The sequence below is a fragment of the Physcomitrium patens genome, chromosome 13, assembly GCF_059467195.1.
Source record: "Physcomitrium patens ecotype Gransden chromosome 13, ASM5946719v1, whole genome shotgun sequence".
NCBI lineage: Eukaryota > Viridiplantae > Streptophyta > Bryopsida > Funariales > Funariaceae > Physcomitrium > Physcomitrium patens.
In genome coordinates this window covers 12,402,931-12,428,953 of record NC_143422.1, presented here as the reverse complement: position 1 = coordinate 12,428,953, position 26,023 = coordinate 12,402,931, and the positions used below count along the sequence as shown (strand labels likewise).

The following is a 26,023-nucleotide window of genomic DNA, read 5'->3' as shown; positions in this document are numbered from 1 at the left end:
ATCTTTTCTAGAATATTTTGTGGTGGATCCTACTTAGTCTACCAACCTAATCTCAATTTTAAAAACTTCTATGGTTCTAATTATTTATATAATTATCTTATCCATACTTTATTAAAATTAATCCTCCTCTACTAATGTGCAATATCCTTATTTTGCTCTCAATGGTATTTTCAAATGGTTTCTTGGAAACGAGTGAAGTTATGAGCAAGTTAATACATTGTATCGTAAATAGAACAACCTTTTCAAAGAACTTTGTACTAAAGTTGTAGACGTCTACTACCATGACAAAGGTATCGATGCTCTAAAATGTTGTTCGCTTTATATTCTTATTGGTCATCAATTACAACTGGTGGTGGTGGTGATTGATGTTGATCTAGAAAGCACTTTGACTTGATATGAAATTTCTTTAGTTGCAAAACATGAAAGACTAGATGGACATGAATATATGGCAGAAACTAGACGTAGTATGCGACATCAAAAATCTCTATACAAATGCAAAAAGGTCCAAGCTATTGAAGTGTTAGTTTATGAATTTGGGTTGACGTAGCAAGTGGCAAGTTGGCATTAGAGAGTAATACATGATCACCCTCCTAAAAGGTCTTATATTGCCGATGGTTATCCACATACTACTTTTGTGAATTCTATGTAGTAAGGAGGCAGTACCATGCCTCTTATAAGGTCATTGTAAGCTATTATATAAACTCTTCTATTACCGGATTGTTGGTATTGATGGAATGATGAAGAGTTGTTGGCATAATTGAATATTGACTCGTATTTAGAAAAAATGGTGAATGATTGGTACTTGTATAAATACTACCATTGTAAATAAACTCCAAAGGCATTAAGTATTCATCCCAATCATTATGATGAACCACTGCAAATATTTGCAGCATATCCTCTAAGGTCCAATTTGCACACTCTATTTGTTATGTTCACATGTCTTATAGGAGCATACAAAGGCTTAAACATCACAATTCAAACTTGCCTAAAACCATGTCCTTGAAATTTATTCTAGGATCTTTTTTCATTCCAAATATCTAGATATTAGGATGTCTTGTCCTTCTTGAAGTATGTTTGTCAGGAGTTTTGCATTGTCGAATATATAAACTTGCTTCTTGAAATACAACAAGCCATCACTAAGAGTATAATCCGGATATTGTATATCATCTCCCTTCAATTGATCGCTAATCATCTTGAAATAAGCATCTTGTTTCATAGATTCTTTCTATTCTATCTCTTTGGTTAGATCTAAAATGACACTACTAATGGTAGCAACTTTTGTCTTATCTATTTATTTATCCTTCAAGTCTAATCTTTGTGATAAACTATCTAACACAGTAAGTTGTCGCCTTTGCTTGTACTTAAGCTTGATATCAAAAAGTTATAACTGTTCTTCTCAACAATAATTTGGTAATTTCATTTTTTTCAGATGCAAATCATGTAGCAATGGTTGATGGTCAATCTAAACAACTACTAGCTTTTCTAATAAATAGTATTGCTATATCTTTGTGACATATACAATTGCTAATTGCTCTTGATCATGTGCAAAGTAATTGTACTCTATCTCTTTTGAGCTTATGTGATTCATATGCTATAGATTGAAGGCCCCTACCAAAGTCTTGTTGAAAGATTATTCCAATAGCAAAGTTAGAAGTATCAATGTCAAGCATACAAAGAAGATTAGGATCATACTGTTGCAATATTAGAGTAGTAATGGATACCTCCTTTAACTTATCAAAGCCATTTTGCTGCTCTAGTTTCCATTCAAATGGAGCACCTTTCTCTAATAGGCTTGTTAATGAGGCAACAATGTGAGCAAATCGCCAAATAAAATGGCGATAGTATCCAGCAAGGCCTAAAAATAAATAAACTTGTAAAGTATCCTTCTGGGTTAACTAATCTTCTACTACTTTCACCTTATCTTGCTCCATACACATGCCTTTGGACAACACCACATGCTTCAAAAAGGTGACTTTCGACTTTTAAAGTTCACATTTTGATTGCTTGCAATAGAAATGACTTTCTTACAACTGATGCAATACCTCTCATAAGTGTTGCTCATGTTTTTCAAGGATTTTACTATATACGAGGCTTTCATCAATAAAGACGACTATATACTTCTCTAAAAGATTTCAAAATAATCTGTTTATGTGACCTATGTAAGTGGATGGAGCATTGGTGAGGCCAAAGGATAAAATCATCCATTCAAAATGTCTATAGTGCATACAAAATACTATCTTTTTCACATCCTCTTTTGCAATAGGTATTTGCAAATAATTGCTTCAAAGATCCAATGTACTAAAGATGGTTGTGCCTTGAAGTTGGTCAAGAAGATCATCCACATGTAGAAGTGGATATGTATTTTTAATAGTCTGCTTATTCAGACCTTGATAGTTGATGCAAAGGCAAAGTCTACCATCTTTCTTAGGTGGAAAGATTATAAGTGCTTCCCATGGTAATGTGCTTTGTCAAATGAGGCCTTTCTCCAAGAATACATCCAATGTCTTCTATAATTCTTTAAGTTCTTTTGATATTAGGTAATAAATTGGTCGACTTACTGATTTGGCTCTAAGTAATAGTAGCATACGTCTTGAAAGGGGGCACCTTGATGAAGAGATATGTCACTAGGTAGGTCGGTTGAGAAGACATTTTGATATTCTCGTATAAATTGCTCTATCCATTCTATTTTTTTGGCTGTCTTTCTGACCATTGATACTATCGTCTTGTATTATGACTATATGGTGAAAGATAATAATATGGATCTTATTATAGAAGAGCCAAATTAAAAGAAAAGGTAGAAAAATATGGATAAAAGATAGGTAGGTAGTAAAACTTTTAGTAGTAATGCTACCCTTTTAGGAAAAAAAATAACTTCTACTTACTTTATAGGACCAAAAATAAGACAAAATAAGGTAGATTGGAAAAATAAATGATATAGACATCTTTAGGAGGAAGTCAATAGTAAATTCTTGCAAAAAATTACCTAAAAAAACTAGATATTGATACCAGAGGAGGGCCAGTTATTAACCTAGGTCGAAATCAGACCGTGAGGCACAAAACCGAGTTTCGACGAGGACTCCAAGACTCTTTGGTAGATCAAAGAGTGGGATTTGATAGAAGATTGGATAAGGTTTTTATAAGCATTAGTTTTGGGTGATTTGGATCTATATTGACTTTGTAAGAGCTTTGCAAGGTTTGTAACTTGGATTTTGTGAAATAAAATATGGTTTACGTTTTGGGTGATTTCAAGAGTTTTGTAATAGATCTACAAGTGAAATTTTGTAAGTTAATGGTTATAGTTGTGTTCAATATATGTTGTAAATTTAAGCTCGATCTAACAATTGAATTGAGGGTTAATGAGGTTTAAGTGAGTCAAGGTCTCAAAAAGTAGAATTTTAGGTCCAGTGAGGGTTTTTAAGATTTCTTACAATATACTAGCTGGATTGGAGTGAAATTTATGTGAGAGGATATTAGACTTATTTTTCTATATATATAAGGATTTTGAGATCAATCAAACAATGAAAAAGAGAGATATTGGCTCTGGAAGATTGACATCAAGGTTGGAGAAGGAGGCTGACCAATACATGAGCATGTTTTTGAGGCTATCGTCTATTTGGTAATTCCGATCTTTTTCAAAAAATTTGTACTTGTTTTCAACTTAGTTTTTAAGAAGTGTGAAAAATTTGAATTAAGATCAATAATTCATTCATTAGCTATTGAGGTTTAATTCTATTGTAGAAATTACTACACTTTGATTAGGATTTGATTTAGGATTTGGTTAGGATTTGATTTAGGATTAGGATTTGATTAAGGTTTGATTTAGGATTTGATTAGGATTTGATTTAGGATTAGAATTTGATTAGGATTTGATTTAGATCAGGATTTGATTTAGGATTTAGGGTTTTATTTGAGTTTATTTAGGATTTAAGATTTAATTAATTTTTGGCCTAAAGTTTGAATGAAGTAAGATTTCAACTAGGATTAAATTAAGATTGAATTGAAATGTATTTGAGATATATTTGTAATCATTCTAATATTTCTTTAAGATTTTTTATTATTTCTTTGGAATTATTTTGAGGTTTCTCTGAATTTGATTAAAGCTTATTTAGCATTGTTATTGTTCTATTAGAATTAGGATTTTGTTGCTATAATTTCCATTCTACCTTTCACAGCTAGGTGCCTGGAGCATTCTCAAGCAAGAGTTCACATATTATGACAAAGCAAGATTTAGAACCATTATATATATATATATATATATATATATATATATATATATATATATCTTAGTTGCTCATGCTATAGTTGCTTCTTCATAAAGGTCGACTCTACAAATAAGTCTTGATTGCAAATTGTCTTTCTTCTTCATCTGATATAGAGGTACAAAGAGTCACTTTGTATCTTCCATCTTTAAAAGAGATTGTCCTTGCTATCCAATCAACTTGCTTATTTTTCATTTCTAGCTATGGCAAATCAAGAATAACATCATACCTTAGCTTTGTCACCTTTAATCTTTTTCTTAAAATATAAGTGTCTATTAATCTCAAAGTTTCTTCTCCACATGTCTCACTATCATATTACGTGTTGTCTTACTTGGAAATGCACCAAGACCTAGCTGTAGAAGGTGAGGTTGTATTTTAGAAACATCCAAGAAACTCTAATAGGTTTCATCCATATGAGAAGAATATAATCCAAATTCCAATTCAAAAGTACTAAAAAATATTCTTCTTAGTAGCATCAATTTTACATAAACCTGAATTACCTTATTACTTTTATATTTAAATAATTTAGATTTTTCTTGTAAGCTCCAATTTTAATCAATGAGCTTTGACAAGATATAACTTCTAATTTGGCTATCCACTTCATGTGATATTTTGCATGCAATTGTCAATGTAAGTCTTCTATATGCTTAAGAATTTTTAGTCCAATCCAACTTAAAGATTATGAGAAAACCTCTAAAAATTGCATTGATGTCACTCGGTTACCAACTTGAAAGGTGAAGCAAAAGTTCTAGCAGTGATTTCTCCTTCTTTAACAATTAACTTTAATTCAAAATTGGTATGCAACTTGATCTTCAATTCCTTCAATATTAGGCCAAATTTTACTTTGATCTAATTGGTAGATCTCTAGATATCGTAGAAATCCTACAAACCCTAAACTACAAATTTTTGATATATTCTTGTACCAAAATCCAACTATGTCTCAATTGCACCGTTGGATTACTACAAAATTTTACATACACTTAGAACACCTAATTATCCAAGTATTATCAAAATTTGAACTGTAGATGTGACAATAATTTTATGAACTAGCCAAGAGTGTTAGCCTTAGTTTCATTGTATAAATCCCAAGTTGCCAATACAAACCTTGACTTCCAAGAATAATCGCTAACTCTTTTCAAATCCTACCAAAATCAATCTTTTGTCTTTGAAACAAGCTCTAATCTATCTTTCAAATCTTAATGTCTAATCTTTAAATGCCTCCCTATTTTATCCTGAGTAGTTGTTTTAGTGGCTAGAGGTTTGATTTTGACCATGTCTCACTAACAGCCGACCTCTGGATATCAATCTAATTTATCCTAAGGATTCTTTTAGTCCAATCTTATCCTCAATGTAATTTTTATATCAACTATATTAATTATTTACTTCTTCTAATCTGATTTTATTAATTTATGATCTTTTTAAAGTAGTAAAATAGTCTCTATAATTAGAAGATAAAATTAGTAATTAACCTTCAACCTACTAACTATTAAGATAAAAAAATAACATAAGAGGCTTTTATAAAAGCCATGTTTATATACCTTGAATTATTATTAAATCAAGATAATTAGATATTAATTAGAAATTCAATTTTGATTATAGTTTCACTATAAAATCATATTACATCATAGCATTACTTAATACGTTCTCTCGATCATCTACAAGGTATATACTTCCTCTTTTGATTTCCTTGGTTTTAATTTTAAGTCAATCAATAATTTTAATTGAAATATAATTTTCAATAGAGTTGCAATCTACAAGCATTTGACATAGTTGTCTTCTTAATAGTCCCATTGTCATATTGCATGGTTTTCTATCTAAGAATACACTAGATACCTAATTGTAGAGAGTTCAGTTTTAACTTATTGACCAAGCTCCAATAAGTTATTTAACCTTAAAAATAAAAGACAAATAAATATTATAATATCAAAAAGATATTTTATTAATAAATCCTTTTATATTTAAGAAGGTTTATAAATAAGGCTTTTTAAAATATCTAGAAATTTTATAACATTCTTGGCTATATCAAATCATAGCTAACCATTTGCTGGTAGATTATGTTTTCAATAACCTCAAAGAAAATCCACAATTTCCTCTCAAAAGCTCAAATTTATACAAAAATTTAACCATAGCTCCATATATCCATCTTCAATATATATATAAAGTCTTGGCTCTCAAAATACTTCTTTATTTTATATAAAATACTCAAGTTATAATAAAATTCCTTCAAAATATAATATTCATGCAATGGATTTTTTCTTCTCAAATTTTAGAAATTCATATCTCTTGATCCAATTTTTCATATTTTCTCAAATTTACAAATATTATAGAAATCATCTTCAAGCTTTATCTTACAAAAATTCAACCATAAATTTGCTACTGATTGTCTCGCATCTTAAAATCCTAATAGGTACTTTAAAACCCTAATTTACAAGCATCTAAGTACTATTTTCTTCATATCTCAAAAATCCAAAATCTAAATGTGACAAAACTTATATATAAATTTTAGTAAAATAAAAATACTCATATTTGGAAATTCTTAGCCAAAATCTTATCAAATTATAGAAGATATAGCTCAAAACACAACTACTAGAAATTTGGGTCACTTACAACTCATTAGATTCCAAATACTAACTTCAACTTCCAATATCTCCTTCATCTCAACTTGGAATTCATCAATCAATATGTATAAAGTATAATCAAGAAAGGTTTTTCTCCAACCCTAATCGCCAATCCTCAGTTGCTTTCTGTAAGCCTTTGTTATACCCAAAAGAGTGATAGTAAGTACAAAATCAACACTTCAACTTTCAGCGCCTATATCTCTTTCATAAAAACTCCAAATGATTAAAAATTTTCACCAAAACCATAGCCAAAAATCTAAACCTGCATATCCTAGCCTTTGATGTTCAAATTACTCTGAAAGACTAACCCTAATTCCTAATATGGCCTCGGGCAGCCTCCTTGAAGCCCATTGGTCATGATTTTTGATCAATGGAAATAGAGATTTATATCATCTATCTCCATTCATCCATATGGATGCCCTAACCACTCTTTTTGCTACCAAAATCTCTCTCCAACTCTTTTTTTTATAAGATTTACTCAATGTATGCCCTAAATACTATATAAAAGAAACAAAATAAGACTTTAAGGATCACCAATATCTAACAAAGGTGACTCTAAATATTTAAAACTTACTACTAATAAGATCAACTTCAAAGTCACTATCAAAAGAAAAGAAAGTTATATAAATTCTAAAAGAAGCCCTTGTAAACTATCTCTTTTTGAAGTTGTAATCTATCTACATCCTACAACCAACAAAAATCTAGTAACATGGCTTTTACCATGTTATCCAATATATTTTGTATTAAATATATAAACACATTATTTTCAAATGGTAGCTGAACTACAACATGACACTATTAAATGTATCAATTGACTCTTTTTATAGTTATTTGAGGCTATATCATTTGTCTTTGAGAGACATTGGCTACCTCTAGTACTAGCCTCTTACACCTTTACTGGAGAGCCTTATTTTTTTACTCTGACTCATTATCAACTTGGTGAATTTTGAGACTTTGAAATTACCTTGTCTTGCTGAAACTTGCACTTTGACGTTTTGGACAACCTCCAATCTGATGGCTTAGCTCTCAACAATAGAAACAAAATTCTTTTTGTACCAATATTTGTCATCTTTTTGGTGTCAATGATCCTTATATGACATCAATGTCAATTCGCATTGGTTGTTCTGCCGTAATATTAAATAGTAGCATATGATTTTTTAATATAGGTTGTGCTCCACGATTTTAAAAATCTCTATAATTTAAAATGTCCATTTAAATGTTTATGGATCCTTTAGCTCCACCTCTTCTTGGACTCCAAAATTCAAACCTCATAAAAATAGATCGATCATCTCTGCCTTTGAAACATTGTCAATTTAGAGATATAAAAACTTGAATTGGAAGATACAATCTTCCACTAACTTAACTTATATAAGATTTTTCAACTAATCACATGCTATCTTCTCTGCATTGATGGACCAAAATTGATTCTTAAATTTAGTCTCAAACTCTTTTTAGTCACAAAATCTACTTTAAGCTCCATAGCTTTGAATTTGATGTTGCTACCAAATAGATGCCATCTCCCTCAAATAACTAGCTGCATATATGATTCTTCAAGTGGTATTTGCCCTAGATAGTTGGAAGTATTGTCACATGTTGAAGAATCATTGACATACATCTTCTTGTCTTGAGATTCTAAAGTATGTATTAGGCTTACTCAATTTCAACCTAGCAGATGTCGACTCTCTTGTCCTCAAGGCTTTTATTTGTCCTTGCAAAGTAGCTATCTAAGCTAAGAGGTATTGTATTTGAGCCTCAATTTGGGATTGCTCTCCCATATCTCTCATATTGTAATTTTTCCACTGGACTCTATTATTATAATGCCTTTTTATTTCTTCATTGATTTTTTTTTATTATATCTTGTAGTAGCCTCAATACAATACCCAATGTGACTACAACAATTGACCTTGGATTAAATGATGACTATTAGCATGCTACCAAAAATAAATAATCTAATACTTGCTCTGATATCAATGAAATATAACTAGGCTATCTGAAAAACCCAAGATCTTTCTAATCTACAACAACATAAGGCCTTATTACAAAATAGGACAAAATAAACCAAAACAAAATTGAACAAAATTAAACAGAATAAGACATGAAAGATAAAACTAAGGAAATAGAAACAATACAAAACAAATTTGAATAAAAAGATGCAAAAACAAACTTTACTAAGAGAAAGGATCTGAAGCCATACTTGACTAGATGTTCCAAAAGGCCCTAGCCAATGCTATTTATACCTTATCCTACTACCGTGGACCTTCTAGAATGTTCTTAGGTAATAGATCCCACCTAGACAAATACCTTAAACTCTTTATTTAGAAGGTTCCGTAATGAGTTCTATCTAAATAACTACCCTAAGTTTTTTTTAGAAGATTTTATAATGGGCCCTATCTAAGTAACTACCTTAAATCTTCTCTAGAATGTTTCGTGGTGGATCCTACTTAATCCACTAATCTAACTTCAATTTTAAAAACTTCTATGGTTCTAATTATTTATATAATTATCTTATCTATATCCTGTTACATCATTCGTCTTTAGTCTTTGTTAGACCACTTATTGTTACTTCACATAGAATTAAATATGTATTGGTGATAGTAGAGTATTTTAGCAAGTGGATTGAATTTATGGCTTTATCACAAAATTCTCTAGAATTGGTAGCTATAATTTTTCTTGATCAAGCATTGACACATTTTGGAGCACATGCTGAAGTTAATATATTAAGGAACAAAGTTTTTGGGAAGTTTTGAAGCTTTATGTACTAAAGCTTTGATAGATTATTGTATCACGTCTAGAAATCATCTTGAGACAAATAGCCTAGCTGAACGGATTGTTGAGATTATCAAACATGAATTACGAAAGTAAATATTATTTCACAAAAACCATCTTGATTGGAATTTGATATTATCATGGATTGCAATAGGTTATTGCTTCAATAAATAAGCATCTTTGGCATCTTATAGTCCTAATCAATTATTGTATAGATAGGTGCCAATTCTACCCACCTCAGTACCTAAGAAACTAGTTCTAATTGTAGACCTAGATGATCTTGATGTTTGAGCTCAATGTCTACATGAACAAGTAGAATTCTTTATACAAGTCATACCTATGGCTATAGAAAACTTATCTATTTCTCAACATTGTGACACTTTACAATATGCTCGCATTCATAATAGAGCTTATTGACAATAATTGAGAAGATTTTCTAAAAGAGATCATATATATTTGTAACAAGAAGTGCCAATAACACTTGATATTAAGGTAAGGCATACAATTCTAAAAATAACAAATGTGTTGTCTAGTGGTATTTTGTTGTTAGAAGCCAAGGATAGAGAAGAGTGTCAAGAGCATTCAAAGAATTGTATTCTTTATCATCTTCCTATTGATGACTCTGTAGATCTTGAATTAGCAGTTGTGCCAATTGATCTTCTTTGTTTCATATGTGGTGAGAAGAAAGGAGCTGCTATCATGCTTTTATGTGATCAAAGCCAACGTAGGTAGCATATGACATATTTGACACCACTTCTTTCGACTCTTTCATTAAGAGATTGAATATTTTGTTGTTGGAAGAAGTTTTCTAGCCATGCTTCATCTCTCAATAAAGATTGAAGATTTCTTCTATTGTATATGTCACATACTTTGGTGATTTAACTATTACAATACTAAATTTAAAGGAGTATAGTTTGGCATTCAAAATCCTAGAAGTATTCATCTTCAATGATATGTATTAGTAGTTGTAGTTGAATGGAGGGGCTCCTAATCAACTAAAAAGATAACTTAAGAGTGTGTAGGATGTGCATTTATATTTTATTTTGAATTACATACTTTATCACTGGTTGGTGGCATTTGCTGTGTTGAATGTAACAATTTTTGTTTATATAATAAAGATTTTATAATCTAATTTGATATTTTTTTTTCTTTATAGACATGTATGTTTGTATTTTTTATGTATTTTGGTTTTTTATAACCACCTTTATATGTTGTATCTTCTAAAAAATCTCTCTTTTTTATAAATTTTTATTATTGCTTTTGTTATTAAAAAAAAATGGATTTTTAACTATCTCTATGCTAAGTTTGCATTTTTCATAAGAATTATTATATATATATATATATATATATATAATCTTTAATTTTTTTTGTAAAAAAACTTGTTAAGATAGGCCTACTAAAAATAGCAGAATATAATACTATTCAAACTATTTAAAAAACAAAATGTATTTAACATCGTATTTTCTTCTTTAGACTTATAGGCTTGTTTATTTAAGTGTAAAGCCAACTAAGTGAGGCTTCTAAATTTCACCCAATAAAAAGATTTGAAAGTTAAAATTTCTCATATTCTTTCCTTAACATAATGGGCATCTTAAGATGGTTTTATGTTTAAATGTTTTTACTAAAACAGTTATGAAATATAAGATATAGTTGTTTAAAGAGAACACATTTGCATATCATTTTTAAATTATATTCATACATTCTATATATATATATATATATATATATATATATATATATATCTATATATATATCTATATTATAAGTATAATTATTATTATTTTTATTTTTTTTATCTCTTACATTATCTACACCATGAATATAAGTTTAATGGACATCCTTGTATATATATATTTATATATCTTTGTTTAATATCTTTTAAACTATTTGTTAGTAAATCATTAAGCATATATATATATATATATATATATCTTTCTAATTTTTCAAAAAAATTAACTAAATATATATTGTAAATTTTATAAATTTTAAAGTATACATAGGAAAAAGTGATTGGATTTATATATAAAGTTATTGATGCTTAATCTTAATTTTTTCAGATCTAACAGTAAAGTGAAGCATTTCCTTACTTATTTGTAAGTTATGTAGCCATATTCGCATAGTCACCATACAATTTTCAACTGTGCATTTAAGAGATTTGATTAAAATAAATTACAACTTATTAAGTAATATATATATATATATATATATATATATATTGAGAATAATTATTCCCCTGAAAAATAGTGTTAAGCTAAACTGAAATGAATAGAACTTAAAATTGTATGCTTACAGTTTTGAATATAAGTTTCCAAAATATCATTTGAGCAGCAATGTACCAGTTTCCATTTATAGAACAGGTATATTTAGAATACAAGACGAAAGTGATATTATTTCTATAAACCTTGTATATCATATCAGAATCTACATTCACGATTTTATCTATAATACAATATATTACAAATTCCACATCTTAGTTTGCACCAAATCCATTTCAAAAATGTTTTGAATATTATTTTCAAAATATTTTTAAAATCTAAAATTGACTTTGTTACGTTGCTGGAATAAATTAAACATGATGGAGGAATGAGATGAGTTATTAATTAATTGCCGATTCTGCTCATATATGACATTTGCATAATACACAACAATTACTCTAATTTTGCAGATAATTCTCCATATATTAGCAACATACGGCACCAATTTTGGCTTCTACATATCTTATCCAAATTATGAATCTTTGAGAGAGAAACCAACATCACAACAAAGGAGTTTAGGATTATAGGATTAGTGCCAGATGTTTCATGAGAACGTTTGCAGATTGTCTTCCAGAAATGGCTATACACAGAAGTTCATCGCGCTGGATGTAAAGAAGTTATGGCCTGTTGCTTCGACATGAGAATAAGCGGCGAACCTTGAACAGCTGATGAGCGCATCAATTCTGCAGGCAAGGAAGCATGGAAGCAGGATTGGGGGAGGTTTGTCATGGGAGCAGAGGGCAACAGATGCACTTCTTCCGATTTAGTTCTTTCCAACATACGTTACACGCATCATGGATTTTTGCTTCTTCTCCTTAGTGTTTGCCATCACAGCCTTTATTACCAGGTGACTGGTTTGGTCTGGAAGGTGTTAATACTTGTTTGTAAATACAAAGTTTATTGAAGCAAGCCTTGAATAGCAAAAAGCTCTTTGCTACAAACCAGGGCCGAGTTTTGTGACAATAGCATATATTTCGATTATGCATACATATCAGATTACGTAAGCCAATGCAAAGGAAGGAAGACAGCTTTTACAAAACAATAATGATATTGTACGATGGATTAAGCCGTAACAAAGTGTTGTGTGGCCCTAATAAGTCGATTCGACACTCCCCTGATCTGGTGATCGTTGCTTTTCGCATCTCGTCGCTGGTCTTCTTTGATTCCCTCATCCCTCCATTGCAGTCGCTAATCCACGGCAACATAGAGAAAACGTTCCACCTTTTTGACGTAACTCATTAACTACAATGATCATTGCCGAGTTCGTAGAATTTTCACTAAGTCACATAATTATTCTCTTTAAAGAAGCACCGATCCTTCGCCATGACTAATGTCTATTCTACACTTAGGAGAAATTTAGACTCTTCTTCAAAGCCAGGAGTATATTCACAAGTGAACCAAATTTATGTCCTCTATAATCTTGTCGAATAGAGAATTATCAGTGTGATTTTGGTGGCTCATGCGAAGCTTCTAACGATCAGAAATACTACAGCAATGTTGCATGAAAATTGTTGACAGTAAAGGAATGGAGAAGGCGAGCCGTGATCTACCAAATTAGCAAATTCTACGTGAAACTTAAGGGAAACAGAATAAGTGTGTGTGATAACGACGGAGTTGTGAGTGATACGGCAACATGGATTGCTACACTTGGAATCCAGGGCCGGGTACTTACAAGCCCAAGGTTGATTTAACCACGACAACTGGAGCAACACACAAGATCGCCGTCAGGCTCAAGGACAAAGAGAAAGACTACATCCCAGGACCAGGCACTTACAATCAAGACCTCCGAGGCGACATCGTCGATCGAAGAGAACCAGCCTTCTCCATCCAGGGGCGGAATGAGACCTCCGCAACGGCTGGCATCCCTGCTCCAGGAGCCTACTCTCCCAGCATCAGTCTCACGATGCGCAAGGAGCCCCAGTTCACCCTCGGACCAAGAACAGATATGTACTTCGAAATCAAGAACCCTGGACCCGGAACTTACAATCCTCGAAAAATCGGCCATAGTAGCACATTCACTCTCGGCAAACGATTCAAAGCCCAAATCGACTTTAATTTGCCAGGGCCAGGTGCCTACCAGCGACCTCACTTGAATGATGACAAGTCAACGTTTACCTTCGGCAAACGTTTTTCTGCCGCACAGGCAAACCAAAATCCACCGCCTGGAACATATAACCCCCGAATTCCTAAAATCCCCTGGAAGAAAGACGGTTGCTCTATCGGCGAGCGCCACGAGTTTAGACTCGATCATGGTTATCCTGGGCCAGGCAACTACAACGACCATTACTGCGGCAAACCTCCAGCCTACACCATGGGCAAGCGATTTGTTGCAAAACATGATTTTATATATCCATCTCCGGGTGAATACAACCCTGTGTTCATCCGAGGCCCATCCGGATTCACCCTTGCCGCTCACGCCAGCATTGAACACGACTTTGGCCACCCCGGCCCCGGAGCATACAACCCTACACTCCCTAATCGGTCGGGTTACAGCATGGCCTCAAAACTTGTTGGTCAATTGCCATACAACAATCCGGGTCCCGGCTCTTACTACAATCCCAAGCGTGACAAATATACTGGCCCCGCTTACAGTATTGGCCCGCGCCACAATGGCGACTCCAGCACTGGTATTCCTGGACCAGGTTCATACAGCCCTTTTCCTGTGAAGGGGAAAGGATGTGTCATCGCCACCAAGCTCAAGGATCCCAATTGGAGTATGAAACCTGGCCCTGGGCGGTACAACTTGCGGAGTAAGGGGCTACAAGCAGGGCCGACACTGACAAGGGGGGCGGCATTTACCATGGCCCCTCGGTTGGTTTGCAAACCGCGGCCTGGTGAGAAAGGATATATTGAACCGCCTCTGAAGGTCCTCTGATCTGCGCTTGTCGCCATCGCTATGTCGCATGGACTTCTCCGAGTTTGTCCATATTGCAGAGGTGAAGGCGTTGTATTGAGTCTTTTTGGTGAGCAGCACTTGGACAATCTTGTTGGATCATGCACAATCTTGTTCAGATCATAGCTTTCAGCGAAGGTGATCAGTTCAAGCGACCCATTTAGGAACAGGCTTCCGATTTTGTAACTAAATTTTGTAGTGAATTGAACTCTTTTTGTTTGCGGCAGAGTAGATTGGTGGAGAGTACACGACTAGTAACCCATCCGATCTTGAAGAGTGCGGTGGCGGAAAGAAGAGAATTTGTTCTCCTTTAGGTCATCTGTGTATTGCAGGACACTGATCTGTGAAGAATCGTAGAAAGTGAAGTTCAAGCTTCTGTTCTTGAACAGCATTGTCGTTGTCTAACTATTGTTTGAATCTAAACTTGTGTCCACGAGATTCGAGCGTTCAAGAATAGTGTCCTTCACAAGAGATCAGCATTGCTCAACTCACTTGTTTACGACATTTACTAGCAAAATAATGGTCCTTTTTGCATTTGCCGCTAAATATCCTGTCCTCTCTTCAATTTGTAGTGGAACTATCACCTAGTAATGCTTTATTTGGTGGTCCACATAAACGTTGCCTGCTGCGCCGACAGTGTGGTGTGAGAATTCTTCCAAAATCGATTATGCACAGTTCATTTTCATCGCCTGTCAATGAATCCCACAGAGTGATAAATTTGCTCCCCCCCAGAGTCTTCGATTCTTTGAGTTGAAGATACACCAAACCATCATCTAAAGTGTCCATTGTGTTCGCGTACCGAATGGGAAAGAGTAATTTGTTAGAAAACATGCCATCTGTTTGTTCTTGTATCTCATGCTCACATGGAATGAACTATTCCCGAGGCCTGTGAGAGAATCAAGGTTTTTGGAAGAATCTGGTGTGTTGATGTGTGTAGAAAGATTCCGCTGGCAGTTGCACTTTGGCAATGAAAGCCGTGATAGCTTCATCTTTAAATAAATTTGAAAAGCACTGTAAGTTTCCGTTATATTAGTTCAAAATTGCCATGGTTATTCACGGAAATAATTTCAATTCCAATGCGTCGGAAGCAATACAGATTGTTGAAGATATGCAGCTCGTTGTGTATATGGTGTTGGTATCTCCATATTTTAACGAGGAATTGGTCGAGATGATTCATCAAGAGTTGAGAATTGAGCAAGCTTTCATTGAAACTTGTACTAGTGTTTCTTGGTTTCTCTAGTTTGCCTCGGTGTCTCTTTCAGCCTTAGTCAGTCTCCACTGTTTATGCCAGACGGCATAATTCTCTTTGTGGCTTATGCTTCCTTCATTCAACTTGTTGTTTAACTCTAACACATGCACTTGAAGATCTTGTAGCGCATGGACCTTCCGCATTACTCTTCCACAGACATTCAGATCAGGTGCTAGCGTCTAGTAACTGCTCTGTGGAATGCTTGGACTCATCTAATTTCTAGAACAGATGAGATCCTTGTCTCACCCGTTGAAAGGTGCAATCAGATTTGAAGAGTTTGATGCAAACACTTAAGGTGTGCGCTCAAAATCTGAATTATTCAATGGCTTTCATGCTGGCTCTTACATTTACTATAGTTTGTTTGCTTATTTGTCTATTTATTTATCTTTGTTTTGACTAGTTCCGACTTCTAACCTGCATGGCATCGTCTAATAAATCTCATTAACTTCTGAAGTTGATTCTATGATTTTGGTGTTCGTAAGTACGTAGTTTTTATAACAAGTTTAATTGATAAAACCAACGTAGATTATAAAAAATAGAGAACTTAACAAAATATAGATTCAAATGAATTATATGAGTTTATATATTCATATTGAAAAGGATCCTTTTCAATTACATAGTAGTATTCTGTTATTACAAGTATTTGTTGAAGTTTTCATACTTTATTTCAAGAAACGAGATGTAAATACTGACACAAATGTGTATTTCTGAAGGTAAAAATAAAAATGATGAATGGAATTTGATATAGTGAATTAAAAAAAATATTATAAAAGAGTGTATATATATATATATATATATATAGGTATAAATTTGAATATATACTCTTCAACTAAAGCATAGTTTTGAAAATCTACATGTGAAAGTGAATAAATGTAAGTAAATAATTAAATAAAAATAAAAATAATTTATTTTACAGTATACTATTTGTATTATTTTTTTTGTCAAGGTTAATGATATATTTTTATTTTAGATTTAAAATGGAAAAAATAAATATATTCTTAGTCACAAGGATCTTAGATACAGTGTGTGTTATTTTATGTTCATAAGCATTCTTTATGAATTAAAGAAACACTAAATAAGTAAAAATAGATATATTTTTTAAACACATAAACTTTGTGTTAATTCTTTCACAGTATTTAATAATTATTTTAGGTAACTTACCATTCTTTTCTCCTAAGATTACACAATGTCAACAGCATAAATGTCCAGATGTAATTTTAAGATTACAGTGCTTTTTGGATTCCAATCATAATTTTGAATTTTCTACTATTTAACTAAAATTACCATTCTTAGCTACATAAGCAATATGAGGAATAAAACATCAATTTTTAATGTTCTTAATTCTTCGCTGTAACACTTTCTAGACAAAAAAAAGAGTAAACATGCACAAACCATCAATAATTCGTAAGATGAAACCACCACTCATGTGATACATTCAATAGCGATCAAAAAAGGGGGCAAACATTCTCACCAGCACAAATAAAATTATAGATAATCTCCATTAATTAGTAAAGGATAGAGCAAAGTAAAACAATTTGCCTCCAACTTTTCATGTGGTTCAGGTTAACTTAAAGCAAAAGCCATCCTCCTAAGTGCCTTTGTAAGAGGCTCCCCTTCAATCACGCTATGTCCCCAACCCACTCGCGTTCATACCGCACGAGTGGACCTCAACGGATGCTGGGATAAGCCTTATCGGTTGGAGAATAAAAGCACAAACTTACTATTTGAACCTTCCTTGCCTGTACGCTTCTGCTGCCCACCACTCTCCAATTGGGAAAGCACTTTCCGGTTTCACACTTGAAAGCTTTCAAGGGCTTTTTCAGTTTCTAGCGTTCTCATTCGTCCGCTGCGGTGGGTGTCCTGTCCTCATTTCCGTCAGTTCCCATTATGTAGTTCCGGACGTGGAGACCGCTGGACCACGTGGATCCCCATCACAGCAGCCGCCCTTGGGACGTTGAGAACCGTCGCCGGACGCCGGACGCCAGACGGCAACTGGCGGCACCACTTGGTCCTCATGAGCCGCTGCCGCTGCGCTTTCAAATTGGAAGCTCGCTACAGTAGGCGGCGCCATTCTGATCAAGGGTGCAGCGATCTCGTCAGCTACCGTGTTGCTATTGTTTGTAGAGGTTGGGAGGGCTTGTGATGGTTGTGTCTCCTGACAATACTCCACGAATCGTTGCCTTGTTCACGCTGGGCTGGACAGTTCGCTTGTTATTGTCTGTTAAGTTGATGATCTTGGCTGTCTAATGCGACTAGGTTACGACTTGGCCTTTTTCCACTGTCCCTGTAGTGAAAGAGGAGTCGAGGTCGAGGTCGTTTTGTGGTCCCGGCCCCTGGTGGTTATTGAGATCGGTGTCTGCATTGCGGAGGTGGAGGTCGATTTCGATTTTTGTGTTGTGTGTAGACCCGTCGGCTCGTGCTTTATTGTTGCGTCGGGGAGGGACCCACCGGCGGTCGTGTGATGCAGGGCGGTTTCCCGGTAGTTTGACTTCGGGAGATCGGTTGCTCGATGCGGGAGCGTACAGGTTGTTGTTGTTGTTGTTGTGTTTTGACGAACTTGTTTCTGGAGAATTTCGGTGCCGGAGGATTGGAGTGTAATACGTTCGCTGCGGAGTTTGCGTGCTCCGTACATGTTGAACTGCAAGTTCAAGTAGGCAACGTCTGTCGCACCTAAATTTATTAGAATCTTACAAACAATTCTGTCAATATTTTCCTGCAAGGACTGTTGAAGTACATTTGGGGGACAAAGACTTAGCAATTGCTTGGAGGTCTGTAACACGCAGACTTTGTTTTAATTTTATTTTTCGTAGTTTTCATTCGGTTGGCTTTACATGTGTACATCCTTGAGAGAGGTATCCTTGTAGAGCTTACTTCTTAAGGTGCTAATCTTAGCGAAAATCCTAGAATAGGAAGCCATGGCAATGGGACTAGGTCCAATGCAGCTTCTTCCAATTGGTCGAAAGCAAATTCTTTCGGGTAAACTGCACGATAGATCTGTAGTTTGCAGAAGTAGTGACGATGGACCAGTTTCTACCAGTAATTTATTGCACAGAGATGTGTTTCAACGTTGTCGACAGCGTCATGTTCCCTTGGCTGCAACTCCAGGCTTTCTTGGCAGGCACTCCTTCAATTTAAATCGGAAGTGTGGTGTAGTTTCATGTGCGGAATCAAATATTGTTGACAGTACATTGGAGCCGGCTCCAGAAGTGATTGATGCAACGATCTCAGAGTCATCACCAGAAATCGTCGTCGGATCTTTTACTGAGTCAGGTATTGAGGTTGTGAGGTCGATTGAAGAAGCTGAAAATGAGGTACTCAAAGCTGTGTCTGACCTCGAACAAGGAGGGACATTCGGCATTGGAATTACACGCAATCCCATCACATCTGTGCTGGATGTATTATCGACAGAGGATCATAGCTTCAATGTGCAATCTCAGCTGTTAAATGCTCTAGAGCAACCTTCAGCGGTGGCAGCTTCTTGTGTGGTCTCTGAGGTCGCCAACGCGTTGAGAACTTTAGAAAGGGATGGTGGGGAGTCTCTTGAGAGCGGCGTGTTGAATTTGGTGGGTACAGAAGTAGAAGCGGGCGAGCGTGATAAGTTGTTGAGCGGACTCCAGCAACTCACATCATCAGTTGAGCCCAGCCTCATGGCGACAGAAATGGCAGATTCTTTGTTATCTACAAGTAAAGATTTGAGTGACGGTGCGTCATCTCAAGAAGAGAGCGTGATGGAACATGCCTCGGCATCTGTAGTAGAATCAAAGAACTTCTTTGAGCAATTCAAGGAAATTATTGTATTTGCAGGACCCGCACTCGGCATTTGGCTGTCCGGGCCTATCATGAGCTTGATTGATACCTCTGTCATTGGGAATAGTAGCTCCTTGGAACTCGCTGCTCTTGGTGAGTATTGAAATTTCACAGCGACTATACTATTTGGAAATCTTCTTTCAAGGCAGTAACGTCATTCAACTTATTTAGGTGTTCTCCAGCTCATTTCTTACCCTCATCTACAATGACTAACACTCCGTTTCCATGGACGTATTTGTGCCTTGCAGGGCCGGGTACAGTCATATGTGATCAATTCTGCTTCGTTTTCATGTTCTTGTCTGTGGCCACTTCCAACCTCGTTGCTACGGCTCTTGCTTTGAAGGTGAATAACTGCACCTAGGACGGGATGTCATGAGACGATGATGTCGAGAGGATTAATGCACATGGACTGCAGCAGATAGGTTTCAATACATGTTCGGTTTCAATGCATTAAATACATTCGTGCTAAATTAGTATTTCGACTGCTGCAGACGAGGCGGATGTGTTGGTTGTAACAATAGGTAATTAATTTGTGTGCTGGTAACCAGTGTTTATTAATACATCATGAACTTCGCCAACAACTGTGTGGATTTTCTACATTACTTCATCTTTTGCAGAATAGAGAAGAGGCAGCAGGACATCTTTCAAGATTGATATTTGTGTCATTGGCGTGTGGAATCGGCATGTTTCTCCTCACCTGGTTTGGAGCGACTCCTGTTATGACAGGTATGGAGCACAGTGGATTGTGTAGAACACCTTTTGGAAGTTGTATAGTCTATTCGTCCAAGCACAAGCAAGAATATATGCGTTTACTTTTCATGTGCTGCGGTTATATGTGCCGTACTTTAATTCTAGAAGTGCACAAGCAGTGGCGACTCAATGTACGAGGCATACAATTTTTTTGTTCTTTTCGACCACACTGCGGCATTCTTAGGATGAATTGAATCTACTGGTAAACCTTTCGGTCGATAATTGTCATTATGTTTCCTTGCATCGAATCGCGGACATGTTCGAATGTATGCAAGTATTTGAGGTCAGCAAATTATTTGCAGAGGTATTTTCAAGTGGTAAATGTTTCAGAATATATGTATCCTCAGCAGTCTGACCAGTTTCTGATACCACCTTTCAGCATTTGTGGGGGTCAAGAATGCTGCTTTGGTTCCCACTGCACTTCCTTACGTTCAGGTGATCATTCCCGTTCGATGTTGTAGTATTGTGACATGAATATAATCGTCGATCGAAAAATGACGTTGTATGGTCGGTTCTAGGGTCATTATAACTGGCTAATACTTTCTGACCACTCTTGTTGACTAGGTTAAGGTTAAGAATCGACAGCTTTTACGTAATGCAGCGGCTATTCTCTAACTTGCTGATTGTGTTTGTGTACGATTGTGATTGCTGTTCCTTGATGACGTCGCACTGACTGAAATTGTTGCATTAGTAGAAGAAACGCTTGGATTCTTATTGTTGATCCTTTTTTCAAGTACTTGGTTATATTGAAATATCCTTCTGCTTTTGTGTTTGGTGATGCAGATCAGAGCCTTTGCATGGCCTGCAGTGCTTGTTGGCATGGTTGCACAGAGTGCCAGGTGAGTTAACGCTCCGTCGATTTTTTCCTTTCAGTAGTTTTGTTTGAAAGATTACGTCCAACAACTAAAATGTATGCCAAGCATGTTTAAGGATAAAGTTAGGAAGATAATATAAGCAGTATTTCATTCGTCATTCACTTTTGGAATGCGACATCCTTTTAGGTGTGAACAAGGTTCGAGGTTATTTGTTGAATGGTGCGCACTGTTTTGGAAGTCGTTGTTGCAGCGGAAACTACTTAGGAATGCTATAAAATCAGAATTCAGCTTCTAGACGATCCATACTAATGAAGTGGCTTGTTCTTATTCACTCTTAAGAATTTCTTGAGTGTATGACTACAGCAACTGATTGGTAGAGATGCGTTGGCTGTGCAGTCTTGGAATGCAGGATTCATGGGCTCCACTGAAAGTACTAGCAATTGCGAGTTGTGTGAATCTTTTTGGAGACATCCTCTTGTGTAGTGTGCTTGGATACGGCATAGCAGGAGCAGCATGGGCAACAATGGCCTCTCAGGTGAGCAAAACCATGCTTATTTGCAGACGCATGACTGTTTTAGGGTTCAGGGTTGGAGTATTGACAGCGCTTTAATGAATGACAGACCTCGCATGCTTGTATTCTTGTATCGTTTTGGAGGGCCTTATATGAGCATGTTACTGTGTGTTTGTTAAGTAGCTTTGAAGTCCAATGGGCTCAAGTAGACTTCGAAATGTCTTTATTGTTAATTCAAACATGACATACAATGAGTTAACATTAGCGAATTGTTGCAGTATGTGGGAGTGATTTTGATGTTGATGTCATTGAACGACAAAGGGTACAATCCCCTTGCTATGAGTATACCTTCCGTGGAAGAATTTACCATCATGGTTAACTTAGCTGGACCGGTTCTACTCACTATGTTGTCCAAGGTAACACATCATGTACACTTGAGGCTGTTCCTGGATCCTACGATTACTTGGTTTAGGCTTTTGATTTTGTTTAAAGAATCTGTTCTGATTCGCAAACGCAAATTTCTGTAGTGTCTCTTGTTGCAATTTTTCTAAATCTCGTGTACCTTTAGTAACTGAACTTTGGTTATTGAGCAGGTGTTATTCTATACGCTCATCACTTACTTAGCAACATCTTTGGGATCGGCAACCTTAGCTGGCCATCAGGTATGAATAGGACAAGAGATGAACTATGAAATGCATTATTGTAGTTTTAGTGGAATTCAAAAGTAGAGCCTTAAGTGAGAATTCGTGTACTAATCAAGACTTCTTTAAATTGATCTACCTATTTCAATTCTACTTGTTCACTGAGATTGTCAAAACTCAAATGTATACATGTGTGTGATATTAGGTGATGATTGGGATCTATTCTCTGTGTACTACATGGGGAGAGCCTCTTGCGCAGACAGCCCAGTCTTTCATGCCTGCTCTCATCTTTGGTATTGAACGTAATTTGCAGAAGGTAATGTCATAACAATCATTAGTTACTTTTTTGATTTGTGTCGTTTTCAACTATGGTTCTTACTCAGCTCTTAAATCCAAACAATCCACTACTCTTCAGAGAGTAAATTGCACTTTTAATTGCTTTGCTAGGTTATGGTTGTGATATAGCTTGCATTCCGGTTCTCATTTTTGCGGCCGACTTTGCAGGCAAGGAGTTTGTTGAAGTCCTTGATGACAATTGGAATTGTGGTCGGGCTTTCGTTAGGGTGCTGCGCTATATCTGTACCCTGGTTTTTACCTCAAGTTTTCACCAAAGATCCCGCTATCATCTCTCAGGTATATATTGAGGCAAATATGATGGCTGTAACGTTCATGCTAACTTCGTCAACGTTAAAATTGTGACAATTTCTTCAATATTATTGACATCTATATTTTCTTGTTATTCCATCATTTTGAAGTAGGTGAGTTTGTTTATAGCTTTGTGACTAGGTGGCTAACAAGCACTCATCATTTAATATTATGCAGATGCGTTTGGTGTCAGTGCCCTTCCTTTTCAGTCTGATGATTACTCCACCTACACTTTCTCTGGAGGGCACTTTACTGGTCTACATTTCCCCATATCCCCATGTTTAAAAATGATTCATGTTTGTATTGAGTAATATATGCTCATCGTTCTTTTATGCATTACTTACTGTCGTGGATATTATGGCACTGTTGTGGATATTGCCATGATTCAAAATTATTGTGATTTGTGTTATTTAAAGTAGAGCTTGTCTTGACGTTCGTGTTGGTATTCTCTGGTAAATAATACAAGTTGCTTTATGTGCAGGCTGGTAGAGATATGAAGTATTTGGGGATTAGCATGGCCTCATGTTTCGTTGGTGGGGCCATCATGTTATTGGTGCGAATCTTGAACTGTTCAAATTGAAACCACGTGCACATTCCACTTTTAGCGTGTAGAACACTGTCTTTGCTTGTCACAATCTTACTGAGAAACAACTTAATTAGTGCCTAACTCATGAGTTACGTGGAATGGTAAACTGCAGACAATGCACAGGCTTGGGTTCGGATTAGTTGGTAGCTGGTGGACGCTTGCAGCTTTTCAATGGGTAAGATTTAATTTCAGAAATGTGTCCGAGTCTGATTTGTTTTATAATTATTAACACTTTCTGCTGTTGCAATGAGGGACATTTTGAATGTGTTGTATTCTTTACATGTGGAATCTTTTTGAATTAATGTGAAATATCGGAATTTTCAACTGCAATGGTGAGTGATAAGCAGCGATGAAAGCAAGCTTGAGTTAAGAATATTTTAAGTGTAGAATTAATGCAGTTTTGCAATAGACTCTTATTTCAAACCTTGTGTTCGCTAAGATAGCTTGAAGTAAGGTTACTTTTTCTTCTTTCTGGAAGTGAAAGAGTTCCCAAGAAAGCTATTGATTGAGATGCTTTTCCCTTGTGACAGACACGTTTCTTACAGGCGTATTCCCGTCTACATTCTTCACGGAGCTTTCTGGCTGATCCTGTGTTGTCACACGAGGGAGGTTCACTATTAAAGACTGCGTAAGGAGATGTGATGATTGCTCTAAAGCGGCAGTCTTGGCTCCCACAACACTTGGCAATGTGTTCGCGTTTTAGAGCACATTTTCTGGAGAGCAATTCATTTTGTTTTTAGACCTCACATTTGTGAACCCCTTCTGATTAAAATAGGGGTTCACTAATTCAAAGCATTTCAGGGACGTGTCGTACAGCTAGGAGCTCTTGGCGACGCTATTTCAGTCGATTTCAGAGTTCCTGTAAGGTTGTCACCGTCACCTTCCAGAACATTCTTTGCAAGAACCGTAATTTCATTATGACTGGCTTCATACCGTAAAAAGGCTCGATCATGCTTTAGTTGCAATCTATCTGCAACCTGCAGAGCTTCAAAGCATCAACATTGTACAACCTTAGAACCAGAGACCCATCTCTTGGATTTAATCTTGCGCAGGGGAAAACATTTTGTCTAGCATAGTCAGTGTCACATTTGTGACATGACATAATTTAACGTATGTACCCATGCCACTTACCATAATACAAGTATTCTTTGACAAAGTTTTTCACATTGGGTTTGAAATATCAAATCAAGAGAGTGATACTGTAATGTGCAGCTAGAGTTCCCTACCTTTTCCTAGCTTCTCGATACGCTTGTTCGAGTTTTATTTGTATGGCTGAGTTGTTAATGCTAGTGCTGTTGGTGAATATTTTCAGGTATCTAACATAACAATGTACAGGGAATCCTTGGCATCGTATCTCAGTGTGCGCTACTCTTCAACTGAAAGGTGAGAGACCAATGCCTAATATTATTTCATCACGGAGAGACCATATCCTACTTTCAATGGCGTCATTACCAACAGTACCTTTCAGTACCTCAAGTTATTTACTTAATTATTTTTTGATATGCTTCCACAAAATGTGAGGGCTTAATAGGGGCTTGGCCAACTTAAGCATTATACAAGTTGATAAGAAATGATGTTTGCTTTCACACAATATAAGTTTTGAGAAGGAAGAGATTTGATAGCAAAGTATTGGTAATGCTTTTTGGTTTAATTAGGTGTTGGCCATGATTTTTTTTGGTTCTGTTTGGTTAGTGCATTATTGGTATTGTCTCTTGGCCAAGTAGGTATTAAGACTTTTATATTGGTGCCTCATTAATGTTTTAATAAGAAGAAACTACTTCTATCCTTTATTTATAAGTTTTCTAACAGTCAATATAATTTTATCTAAAGAATTTTGGTTGATTCATTTGTCACTTGTGTAGCTCCGTAAACAACAACAAATTGTTTCTTATACTAATTAATTTTATTTATTTTTAATGATAAGATACATATAAAGAAAAATATTATTTTGTTTATGATATCTATATGCTTATATATATATATATATATATATATATATATGCACACACAGATATATTCATATGTTTTTTTGCTTCAAATAAGATAAGTATTATAAGCTATTGTAATGGTTCTTTTCTATATACATTTAATTAGTCATTGGCTTTTTTTCTTCTTCTTCCAATGATCTTTAGATTCTAAAGCTAGATATTATCAAGATTGAATTAAATTGACATTATCAATATAAATTTCTAATGCTTACCTAATACTGGTTGGCAATTGTAAGGAGA

The 26,023-nt window shown here is 35.2% G+C and overlaps 2 protein-coding genes across 6 annotated transcripts; both read left to right on the top strand.

The window, feature by feature from the left end:
• Positions 1–11,939: 11,939 nt before the first annotated feature.
• LOC141046116 (uncharacterized) lies at positions 11,940–15,245 on the top strand. 3 transcript variants are annotated; one of them, XM_090255379.1, is made up of 2 exons: positions 11,940–12,000; positions 12,309–15,245. In XM_090255379.1, exon 2 carries the CDS (start codon positions 13,532–13,534, stop codon positions 14,771–14,773), a length of 1,242 nt encoding a protein of 413 aa, XP_090111505.1. In that variant the 5' UTR covers positions 11,940–12,000; positions 12,309–13,531; the 3' UTR covers positions 14,774–15,245. The 3 variants fall into 3 exon arrangements, 1 of the variants encoding a protein (XP_090111505.1); XR_016506113.1 differs by lacking the exon at positions 11,940–12,000 and having other exon boundaries at positions 12,012–14,861; positions 15,024–15,245; XR_016506112.1 differs by lacking the exon at positions 11,940–12,000 and having other exon boundaries at positions 12,012–14,861; positions 15,019–15,245.
• A 2,561-nt stretch (positions 15,246–17,806) lies between these two features.
• On the top strand, positions 17,807–25,421 carry LOC112290761 (protein DETOXIFICATION 46, chloroplastic). Of its 3 annotated transcripts, none has more exons than XR_016506111.1 (15): positions 17,807–19,940; positions 20,096–20,190; positions 20,465–20,573; positions 20,977–21,032; positions 21,381–21,436; positions 21,809–21,947; positions 22,202–22,339; positions 22,517–22,585; positions 22,770–22,880; positions 23,069–23,197; positions 23,387–23,464; positions 23,691–23,762; positions 23,908–23,970; positions 24,326–24,661; positions 25,131–25,421. XR_016506111.1 is itself a non-coding variant. In XM_024537419.3 (14 exons), the coding sequence occupies exons 1-14, from the start codon at positions 18,956–18,958 to the stop codon at positions 24,425–24,427; spliced, it is 2,202 nt and encodes a 733-aa protein (XP_024393187.1). In that variant the 5' UTR covers positions 17,807–18,955; the 3' UTR covers positions 24,428–24,959. The 3 variants fall into 3 exon arrangements, 1 of the variants encoding a protein (XP_024393187.1); XR_016506110.1 differs by having other exon boundaries at positions 25,108–25,421; XM_024537419.3 differs by lacking the exon at positions 25,131–25,421 and having other exon boundaries at positions 24,326–24,959.
• Positions 25,422–26,023: the final 602 nt, after the last annotated feature.

Coding starts and splice junctions, on each gene's coding strand:
- LOC141046116 (XM_090255379.1), top strand. CDS start 13,532: ATGGATTGCTACACTTGGAATCCAGGGCCGGGTACTTACAAGCCCAAG.
- LOC112290761 (XM_024537419.3), top strand. CDS start 18,956: ATGGCAATGGGACTAGGTCCAATGCAGCTTCTTCCAATTGGTCGAAAG. Junction 19,941..20,095: donor CTTGGAACTCGCTGCTCTTG/GTGAGTATTGAA, acceptor TGTGCCTTGCAG/GGCCGGGTACAGTCATATGT. Junction 20,574..20,976: donor AGCGACTCCTGTTATGACAG/GTATGGAGCACA, acceptor ACCACCTTTCAG/CATTTGTGGGGGTCAAGAAT.